We start from the raw sequence: 11,944 nt of genomic DNA on the forward strand, positions 1-11,944 counted from the left end.
TGCCAAGCCAGGTCCTCCCTGAACCGGAACACAAGACCAGTTTTCCCCTTGTTGTGGGCTCATCAGCAGGTTATAGCTTGGATCCAGTGACACAGTGTGCACAGGACTCATGTCTGGGCAGACCTGTCCCACTTAGGGTGAGCTACTAATTGGCTTGTATTCCGGTTCGGGGGCTTGGCAGTTTTTGCAGGACTGCTCCCATGAGGAGCAGGGTGAAGGCTGATTTGCATATGGCTGGGTGCAACCTGAGGTGGCATGGTGGGCAAAAAATGATGGATTGGAATGCAGCCAGAGTGTCTGCCATTGGCTGGGATCAATTCAAGCTCGCCAACCACCACCTTGTTGTTGTTGTGGTACTGTCATTGGCGTGGCAGGTAGTGAGTGAAGCAAGCTGCAGTGGCCTCCTGACGAAGGCCCTGGCACCTATTGTTTTGCAAATTAAGAACTGGTTTGAGGTACTATATAGTGTTTGCTGTTTTTCACATCGTTCCTTTGCTTCTCATCGAATGGATACGTTTTGCCATTGCATCCTTCACTTCCTTGTTTCGTAGTGTGTAAATGATTGGGTTCACCATGGGAGTCAAAATGGCGAATGCAATGCTTCCCATTAGATGAATATCCCGTGTCATGTCTGCCCTGTAAGAAATGTATGATATAGCCATAGATGCATAGAAGGTGGTGACAACGAGGAGGTGAGCACTACAGGTAGAAAATGCCCTCTTCTGGCTTTCTTTAGAATTGAGCTTTAGGACACTAATGATGATATTTAGGTAGGATAGGGATACAAGCATCAGGGGAACTATGGAAACAACCATAGCAATAGAAAACCCCAAGAAGGTTTGGAATGTGGCATCTGAACAGGCTGCTTGAACAACAGACAAATGATCACAGAAGCAGTGTTCAACATGGGTGGAGCCACAGAAATGTAGCTGTGATGTCTGGATAACAGCAGGCACTGGCACTATCAAGGCACTTATCCAGGAACTGGTAGCAATCAGAACATTCTTCCTTTTTGTCATTTTAGTCATATAATGCAAGGGACTGCATATGGCCACGTAGCGGTCATACGCCATCACCACAAGTAAAAAAGATTCATTTACAGTAAAAGAGTGAAAAAAGTACATCTGTAGAAAGCAGCCACTGAAAGAAATAGTGTTGGCCTCGAAAAGGAACATGGCAAGCATCTTCGGCACAGTAGTGGTGGTGCACACGATGTCCAGAACAGAGAGATTTGATAAGAAGAAATACATTGGCTTGTGTAGGGTCCGATCCAGCAACACAGTTGAGAGGATCATTATATTGCCAATTAGGATTAGGAGGTACAAAAACAAAAAGAAGATGAAAAGTGGTATTTGGACATTCTGAAGAGATAGGAATCCGGTCAGAATGAAGTTATTTGTTCCCTGGCTTTCGTTGTATCCTGCCATTTCAAAGATATTGAGAATACCTGGAAAAACACATAGTAAAGAATATAATGCATTATAAGAGCCAAATGCGTAGTGCGTCCATTAGGACAGAGTAATTCACTAATTTTATTTTCTAGTACAAGATTAGACCTTCACAGATAACTTTGTTCTTTACTGAAAATTTAATTTTTAATTACGTGTGTGCTCCTGGTAATGAAGTTTGATTCATCGACATGATTCCAAATTCAGAATTCTAAACCGCCATAGAAGTCTTGATTAAACTCTCATTTGAAAATGTCTTACACCATAGGCTCAATGAGGTTGAATGCCTCTGCTCAGAAGGTCTCTCTCCGCCACCCCATGTGGCCAGATTACAAAAAAGCCTAGTCACCTTCTCCACATATATTTTTGTTAGAGGAGAGAGTGACTCCTCTGCACCTTCCACTTGCTTCCTCAAGTCAACAGGGCGAGGCAAGGTTGACTTTAGCCTTGATGAGGACTACCAAGTTCATCCACCTAATACAGGCATCCTTCCATGTCCATGAAGGCAAAATACAGGCCTTGTATTGCTTCTCAGCTTCTGAAAGTATCAACAGGTCTCAGTCAGAGAAGCAAAACAACCAAGGCTCCAGGCACCTTCATTTGTTGTCCTGGGCTACCTAAGATACACCTCCCTTTCTCAGTACTGGGTTGAAAACCCTGACCAGGAACCTCATCAGGGCTCCAATGCAAGGCCCAAGTTGCAGGGCTGGGCACCAATCACTAGTCCAGAGGAGGCTAGCATCTACGGGGCAGGAGGGAGGGTGCACGGGCAAATAAAATCACATTTTATAAAAAGAAACACATCTTACATTTCCTGCTCGCCTCAGGACCTCTTCTTCCTTCAGTCTAGAGCTGCAGGGACAAGCAAACTCCTTTGCCTGAACCTGGTGCTGCTCACATGCAGAGTGTGAGCAGCACCCTGATTGGGGGGAGTGGCTTCACTCAGAGCTCCACAGCGCTGTGAATACCTGCACTTACTTTCAACTCAGCTGTCTTAAGACATCTGGGTTGAGATGTTTCAAATTGGTATCCTAGTTGAACACACCATAGGAATGCAAAGAGTAATCAGATAGCCGATCTGCCCTGGAAGAACAAATAAGGGTTTATTTGAAGCTTCAAGCCCAGTCAGGGCTCCTGAAGGTCATATACATTCACTGAAACCTCTTCCTCTATCTCCCACTATGCACTGGTTACAAGAAAAGCTAGTGGCATTTGTCTGAAATAGTAGGATGAGATTATGCATGACCTGCTTTTCATCTGTTTGTTCTCCCCAGACAGTGCAAGGGCCACAACCACCCTGTACAGGCCCTTATGGGAATCTTCAATGAGTCTAACTTCCAAAGTAGGAGTACAAAGCATACATCCCAATCAGAGTGGCCTACTAATGGATGGTTTAAGCAGCACTGTACTCTGATTGATATTGCATACTTGGTCTATTTAGGGATGGACTGCTTGGTCAGATGTGGCTGTTGTTTCAAGCATAGAGGTTCCACCACACTTGGGACCATCCAACCTGAGGGTGTACCTTTCAAGGAGGCCCTCCCAGATGGCCTTCCTATCTAGCAGATTAAAGGTCTAGCAACCCAGCAGTTTGCCCACTAGCGGTCAGAAAAGAGTAGAGGGGTGCTGATTGGACCTTGGCATGAAACCCCAAGGTACCTGGTTGATTTCCATCTGTGGCTGTCTGTGGTGTCCAACAGCTGCTCGTGCACTTCTGTGACCAGCACCATCTGGCCATACTGCTGCTCATGGATGCCAGTTTCAACTCAGGCCTACTATGGTCTAATTCCTAATCTGAGAAAGATCGCACTGTTGCAACCCTGCATAAAAGCAACCCCCTCTCCAAGGATCCCACCTACAACCAGGCAGTGGTCTGGCTCCCAAGCTTTAAAACCCATCTACAACCTCAAATCAGATGTGATGTAGGATACATGGCCTACAGAAGACCAACTCCCCGTTGTTGCTCAAGCCGCCCAAATGATTCTAATTGAGGCTCACCCTGCAGCAGGTATTAATCAAGAAGAGGCTTCCTGTGCACCAGTATCAGATAATCTCAGAGTCAGATGGGTTGGAAATGCAGCCCAAAACCTTTGGTTAACTCCATCTAAGGTTCAACACAAAGACAAGACAGATAAGTTGAAAAGAAGTTTAAAGAGTGAGTTCAAGATGGTGTGAAACCATTAGGAGGTAAATGAGTGGGGTGTATACAGTCCACCCAGAGGATTCAAAACAGCTCAACCACGTGTGTCCCACTCTGAAGGAAACCTGACCCCAATTTGAATAGCTCCTCCGGTTTTGGCGGTGGCTGCATTGCTGCGTGGGGCTTGTGGTCTGCCCCTCTGCGGCATTCAAAGAACTAAGAGGGATGTAAATGTGACTGCAGATATTTGTTTATACTTAAGTGCTCAAATATTTGTATCTGCAATGGACAATCAAACAGTTAACAAGGATTTTCTTGTCTTCTTTGGGGAGGGGATACAACTTTTGACAGTGCAGTCATACTTTAGGGATGAGGAAAATGGATTTCTTGCTCCTAAAGCTATATTTTATATTCCTGGAGTGTGTGCTAACTAGCTGCGAATAATCCCTTTTTAAGCTTTTGTATTGCTAAGTCCTATAGCCATTTTCATCTTTTATATTTTTTTACACACACGTAAATGTGTTCTGAAACTAAATGTGCATTAATTTCAATGAAATTACGAGTGTATTTCTGAGGCAATATGTGAATGGAGTGCACACAGGATGAAAGAAAAAGCATTATGAACATCACGGGCAAAATGGTAAAACATTGCCAATTGTCTATAAGAAATGCACACAAATTGAGGTCAATCTACACAAGTTAGTGAATATATCTTATTATTAAAAGGGGTGTGCAAAATAAATTATAAGTGCTTGGTTGTTGGCATTTTCTGTACAAAAAGAGCATGTGGTTCATGGTTGGAACTCAAAGTTTGCACACCAAACTTGTCCAATGGCCTGCTCTTCCTTAAGTATGAAACATCACTGATGACGTTTTAGCCAAAACATGATTGCAAAACTGGCAATATTAGTAGGCATATGTCGCTATAATTTGCAAATCCAAGGTGGCTTTCTTTTCCTGGCTTGGGGGCCGGGGCCCAAGTGTCCATTAGAGCTTCACCTTCCTCTCACTGGGGCTTCTTGGACCTGGCCAGCCCAGAGGAGCAGCAGATTTCTTCCTGATCAGTTGCCACTCTGCCCTGGCTAGGAAAGGTTGCTCTCGCTAATGCCTGGAGCCCAAGCCCACAGAGTTGCAATACTCATCATGGGAGTGGAGAGAGACTAAGACTTCCCATCTGACTAAAAGCTGTTCACAGCACACTGCAGCAGAGGAAAAGTGTCATGTAGGGAAAAGGTGCCCCCAGCCAGAGTTTTTTTTGTAGATGATCCACCCTACCAGGTGATGGATTTACATACCCGGGTGAAGACCGGGCCAAGAGTGGACCCACCTGTGCCAGTCTGCGTCCGGATAAGTCTGGGCTGGGCCACACCTCTTCCAACTGGAGCAGCTGAAGTTTGAGGTGAGAATTGTTTTGGCCTTTTTGTTCGATATGAGGAAACAAACAGTTCCTACAACTGTCACTCGTCCTTCTGTCTCTATTGACTTTATGTTGGAGAGGGTGGTTGACATTGTTACCAACGAAATTGAATTAAGGGATAGTATACTGTCCTTGGAATGTGCGGCGATACAAGCCCTACCTGGTTGTGATCCTATGCCTGTTTTGACGAATGATGGGGGTGACCACTTGCATACTGTGGTTAAACGTGAATCTCCTACAGGCAAAGTTATTAGTTCTGGGTGTCGTCCTACCCCGACCCAACAGCCTGTTTCTGCCACTGTCCCCGCTGTACCTGTGACTGTGGCTATGAAATTGAAAAGACTGATGGGAAAGCCTCCGGGTACTGGTACACCCCGGAGGAACTGAATCTCTTGGATACAGCCCGAATCTGTATTACAACATCTGGTCCAAATCTCGATGAATAATGCCACTTTATCTTTTTATTCTCAGACTGAAGCCATATCAGATGTAGAAATGCCCCTCTTTGAGGCCCTTTGCTCTGGGGTTGGTGACATAATAGATGGGAAACCTAAACCCCTGTTTGAGCGTTTGGAACACATGGAGGGCCTCATAGGCAGGATTCACCATCATGCTGGGACCATGGATACCTGTGCCAGTCATTGGGGTACTGACCACCTGACTAGTGTTGCAGTTCTACATAGTCCACTGCAGAGTACCTCCTCACAAAGAACTACATCACATTTAAATACTTGTACTCAAAAGAGTGACAGTCAGCTCCTAAACACCAGGGCAGTACACAATCCTGCAAGCAGTGGAGACCATCCTGCACTAGCATGGAATGGCTTGGCCACACCTCTTATTCCTAAATCTAAATCTATCACTCTACCTAAAGCTACATCTTAATTCGTCAGTGAGATTGTTAATGCTAACTCATCATTCCGTAATCGGCACTCATTTCAAAAGTAACAAGGACATGCTAAACTTGCCCCCAGCTACCTGGCCGTACGTCTTGGTGTTGGCAGGTGTGCCCCCACTCAAGGATGACCATAATGAATCATGGGGAGAGTTGCATAACAAATGTGTTGATTGGCTATGTGAGACAAAACAGTTCAGCATTATGAATATGAATGACATCATCATGGTACGAAGAGTGGGTTGGGTTTGCGGATCTGTTAAGAACATCAAAGATGATTGCATTGTGATAAATTTTCATAGACCATCTCTAGTTAGGGCAATACTGAAACAGCCTGGGATCCTTGATTGTAGGAATACTAAAATGTGAGTATTTCCCCTCTGTTACTTTTATAAACCATCCTTAGGGAGAGCTACATCAGACTTATTTACTCTAGCTGACCAGAATACATTTGCAGTGCTGACCAACCTTGACCAACCTTGAGGACTTGGACTGGCTGAGTCTAAAAACAACTGATAAGGTCGACCTGCCACTGTTAAGTTCACCATAGGAGCCCCCGATAGATGATCACTTGGGTGCGGAAGGGGCCCTGAGAATACTTATTTGGAATTTGGAACGTGAGGTTCTGATGAGGTCGACCTGCCACCGTTAAGTTCACCATATGAGCCCCACGATAGATGATCACTTGGGTGTGGAAGGGGTCCTGAGAATACTTATTTTGAACGTGGCCGGCCTTCAATCAAGGATAATATTGCCTGACTGGCTACTACTTGTCAGCCAATATGACATTTTAATGTTTCAGGAAACCTGGGCTACTAGTGATATATTTCTTGATGGGTTTGAGTGTCATAACATACTTGCAACATCATCTAAAATGGGTCGTGATTCCGGTGGTTTGGCCATAAGGGTAAATATTGCGGAGGGAGGTTGCGTTAAGGCCATACCTACCCTTAATGGAAATTTTCAGGTCATGAGATATAAAAGGGGTATGACCCTATGCCTGATTAAATTCTATAACAACGATTTCCACTCAAGGCCCAACACCAACTTCCTTAGTCTCTTTGATCATATTACAACTCTAAGCGATTTGCATTATGAGAATGCCAAACCATTTGGCATATGTTTGGAAGGTGACTTTACTGCAAATTTGCCCCCACAGGATCCTCTACGTGGGAATCTAAGTATAGCCCAAATCTGTCATAGGGGCGTAAAGTTAGCGGAACACATGGCATCCTAAATTTTGAGTAATATTAGGGATGGTGCGGCCTACCTTGATAACCACACAACACAACCCACATTCAGAGGTGGGGGTTGCGCCACCACAATTGATTAAATCTTTATTTCGTCTGATCTAGAGGAGTTTTGACTGTATTGTAAGGTTGTTGCAATTCACTATGGGAATCAGATGTTAACGCCAATCAGCTACAAGATAACTAATGAGATCTGGAGACAATGATATATGCAGCTACATTATTAGAAAGAGAGATACCCTTGGTGTCCATCCCTAAAGGGGTAACAATATCCCTGGGCAAAGTACAAGAGGCCATCAATCAGAGCGTGGGTGGCAAGGTACCGGGACCTGACGGGCTACCGATCAATCTTATTAAACATAGCATCGATCTTTGGGCCCTGCTCCTGCTTGATGTTTTTAATAGCCTAACTTTCTCCGCTTACTATGTACCTTGTCAACTTCTGTTATTTTACCAATTTTTTCACAACCTGGTTGTTACAGACCCATTTCATTGATAGACACAGCATTGAAAATCCTGGGGAGGGTTCTGTACAACAAGATCAAAAACTGGGCTGAGGAGAATTCTATCTTGCACCCTTGCCAATATGGTTTTAGAAATAATGTGGGCACAGTAGAGCAGTGTCTAAATTTAAACTTAATTATTGGAAAATATACCTCCGCCCAACGCTCACCGATCTACCTGGCATTTATGGATTTGACCTCAGCGTTCTACTATGTTAGCCATTCAAAGCTGTGGTCAATCCTTTTAAATCCTTTTAAAGAGTGGCATGGATGAGACACTGGTGCACTTTTCAGCCCATTTACATAGTGACATGAAGGCCAGGATATGAATAAATACACAGGGAAAGGTTTCCAACAAAATCAGTGTTTTTAGGGAGATAAGGCAAGAGTGTGTTTTAGCTCCTTTACTTTTTATTTTGTATATTAATGATTTACATCAATTTTTAACAACCCTTACACAGGATGTCCCAAGAATTAAAGGGTCTAATCTGCCATCTCTATTGTGTGCAGACAATACGGTCATAATGGGCCTTACTCCAAGAGCCTTGCGCCTCATAGTATGAGGTTTTGTGGATTTTATGGCCTCCCTAGACTTACGCACTAATTATACAAAATCTTTTATTATGTCATGTGGGCCCAGGAAGTATAAAATGAATATCCTTTCTGCTGGTAGTCATAGTTTACAATGCACAAGCACTTTTCCTTCTTTGGGATTGATTTTTGCTGCTAACGGCCTATGATCGCACCATAATGTGGACTACAGGAACAAGTTTTCTAAGTCCATTAATGCAGAACTTAGTCTACCGCAACTGAGGAGAGGGGGCTATTTCACCTATTTTACACATTTTTAAGGCTCAGTACACACCCATAGTAACCCACGGGGCTGAGGTTACGGGCATCCCCAATTGTTGTAACATATAGAATGAAGAAAATAGGTTCTGTTGTAAGATTCTAGGTGCACGATATCCTCACCCCAATATGTGTGTCATAGTGAATTAAATTAACACTATGTTGGAGATTACATTAGGGCCCGTCCAGCCCTCTTTTGGCTCGCAATATGGAAAAATAAGGCCGTGTTCCTTAAATGAGACATCATAAGGGAATGTCTTAATTGCGATAAAGGTATGAATATTCCATGGTTGGCTGGGGTGAGAACCAGTTTGTGTAGGGTGGGCTATGGACATGCCTTTGATAAACCTGAGGATTTGGACAGTAAAAAGGAGGTACGGATAAGTGCTGTCATGACAATTGAGTGATCAAAGAGACCAGTAAATCAAGCGTTACAACAAACAAATGATGGACGGAATGCTGACAATGCAGACATTCTCCCCCAGTCAACAGATCTGGGTTAAATCCATCGTTCTTTTGCCAACTACGCCACCCCAGTTTAGACATGGCCATATGCAAATCAGTCTTGACCCTGTGCCTCATGGGAACAGTCCAGCCCGAACTGCCAAGCCATGTCTTCCCTGGACCAGAATCAAGCATCCTAGGACCGGTTTCTGGCTATCAGCCGTCATCAGCCAGGATAGCTTGACTCCAGTGGCGTAGTGAGCATGGGTCCCACGTCTGGGAATACCCATCCCACTTAGGGCGAAAAGCGTTACAACAAACAAATGATGGACGGAATGCTGACAATGCAGACATTCTCCCCCAGTCAACAGATCTGGGTTAAATCCATCGTTCTTTTGCCCACTACGCCACCCCAGTTTAGACATGGCCATATGCAAATCAGTCTTGACCCTGTGCCTCATGGGAACAGTCCAGCCCGAACTACCAAGCCATGTCTTCCCTGGACCGGAATCAAGCATCCTAGGACCGGTTTCTGGCTATCAGCCGTCATCAGCCAGGATAGCTTGACTCCAGTGGCGTAGTGAGCACGGGTCCCACGTCTGGGAATACCCATCCCACTTAGGGCGAAAAGCGTTACAACAAACAAATGATGGACGGAATGCTGACAATGCAGACATTCTCCCCCAGTCAAGAGATCTGGGTTAAATCCATCGTTCATTTGCCCACTACGCCACCCCAGTTTAGACATGGCCATATGCAAATCAGTCTTGACCCTGTGCCTCATGGGAACAGTCCAGCCCGAACTGCCAAGCCATGTCTTCCCTGGACCGGAATCAAGCATCCTAGGACCGGTTTCTGGCTATCAGCCGTCATCAGCCAGGATAGCTTGACTCCAGTGGCGTAGTGAGCATGGGTCCCACGTCTGGGAATACCCATCCCACTTAGGGCGAAAAGCGTTACAACAAACAAATGATGGACGGAATGCTGACAATGCAGACATTCTCCCCCAGTCAACAGATCTGGGTTAAATCCATCGTTCTTTTGCCCACTACGCCACCCCAGTTTAGACATGGCCATATGCAAATCAGTCTTGACCCTGTGCCTCATGGGAACAGTCCAGCCCGAACTGCCAAGCCATGTCTTCCCTGGACCAGAATCAAGCATCCTAGGACCGTTTTCTGGCTATCAGCCGTCATCAGCCAGGATAGCTTGACTCCAGTGGCGTAGTGAGCATGGGTCCCACGTCTGGGAATACCCATCCCACTTAGGGCGAAAAGCGTTACAACAAACAAATGATGGACGGAATGCTGACAATGCAGACATTCTCCCCCAGTCAACAGATCTGGGTTAAATCCATCGTTCTTTTGCCCACTACGCCACCCCAGTTTAGACATGGCCATATGCAAATCAGTCTTGACCCTGTGCATCATGGGAACAGTCCAGCCCGAACTGCCAAGCCATGTCTTCCCTGGACCAGAATAAAGCATCCTAGGACCGGTTTCTGGCTATCAGCCGTCATCAGCCAGGATAGCTAGACTCCAGTGGCGTAGTGAGCATGGGTCCCACGTCTGGGAATACCCATCCCACTTAGGGCGAAAAGTGTTACAACAAACAAATGATGGACGGAATGCTGACAATGCAGACATTCTCCCCCAGTCAACAGATCTGGGTTAAACCCATCGTTCTTTTGCCCACTACGCCACCCCAGTTTAGACATGGCCATATGCAAATCAGTCTTGACCCTGTGCCTCAGGGGAACAGTCCAGCCCGAACTGCCAAGCCATGTCTTCCCTGGACCGGAATCAAGCATCCTAGGACCAGTTTCTGGCTATCAGACGTCATCAGCCAGGATAGCTTGACTCCAGTGGCGTAGTGAGCATGGGTCCCACGTCTGGGAAGACCCATCCCACTTAGGGCGAAAAGCGTTACAACAAACAAATGATGGACGGAATGCTGACAATGCAGACATTCTCCCCCAGTCAACAGATCTGGGTTAAATCCATCGTTCTTTTGCCCACTACGCCACCCCCGTTTAGACATGGCCATATGCAAATCAGTCTTGACCCTGTGCCTCATGGGAACAGTCCAGCCCGAACTGCCAAGCCATGTCTTCCCTGGACCGGAATCAAGCATCCTAGGACCGGTTTCTGGCTATCAGCCGTCATCAGCCAGGATAGCTTGACTCCAGTGGCGTAGTGAGCATGGGTCCCACGTCTGGGAATACCCATCCCACTTAGGGCGAAAAACGTTACAACAAACAAATGATGGACGGAATGCTGACAATGCAGACATTCTCCCCCAGTCAACAGATCTGGGTTAAATCCATCGTTCTTTTGCCCACTACGCCACCCCAGTTTAGACATGGCCATATGCAAATCAGTCTTGACCCTGTGCCTCATGGGAACAGTCCAGCCCGAACTGCCAAGCCATGTCTTCCCTGGACCGGAATCAAGCATCCTAGGACCAGTTTCTGGCTATCAGCCGTCATCAGCCAGGATAGCTTGACTCCAGTGGCGTAGTGAGCATGGGTCCCACGTCTGGGAATACCCATCCCACTTAGGGCGAAAAGCGATACAACAAACAAATGATGGACGGAATGCTGACAATGCAGACATTCTCCTCCAGTCAACAGATCTGGGTTAAATCCATCGTTTTTTTGCCCACTACGCCACCCCAGTTTAGACATGGCCATATGCAAATCAGTCTTGACCCTGTGCCTCATGGGAACAGTCCAGCCCGAACTGCCAAGGCATGTCTTCCCTGGACCGGAATCAAGCATCCTAAGACCGGTTTCTGGCTATCAGCCGTCATCAGCCAGGATAGCTTGACTCCAGTGGCGTAGTGAGCATGGGTCCCATGTCTGGGAATACCCATCCCACTTAGGGCGAAAAGCGTTACAACAAACAAACAAATGATGGACGGAATGCTGACAATGCAGACATTCTCCTCCAGTCAACAGATCTGGGTTAAATCCATCGTTCTTTTGCCCACTACGCCA

The 11,944-nt window shown here is 45.9% G+C and overlaps 1 protein-coding gene across 1 annotated transcript; it reads right to left on the bottom strand.

Moving 5' to 3' along the window:
• Positions 1 to 479: 479 nt before the first annotated feature.
• On the bottom strand, positions 480 to 1,427 carry LOC146806063 (olfactory receptor 2AT4-like). The gene has a single exon (XM_085623852.1). It carries the CDS (start codon positions 1,425 to 1,427, stop codon positions 480 to 482), a length of 948 nt encoding a protein of 315 aa, XP_085479978.1.
• Between the last annotated feature and the right edge of the window lie 10,517 nt (positions 1,428 to 11,944).

Source organism: Triturus cristatus, chromosome 8, assembly GCF_964204655.1.
Source record: "Triturus cristatus chromosome 8, aTriCri1.1, whole genome shotgun sequence".
NCBI lineage: Eukaryota > Metazoa > Chordata > Amphibia > Caudata > Salamandridae > Triturus > Triturus cristatus.

Excerpts from the sequence above, each read along its gene's own strand:
- LOC146806063 (XM_085623852.1), bottom strand. The coding sequence starts at position 1,427 with ATGGCAGGATACAACGAAAGCCAGGGAACAAATAACTTCATTCTGACC.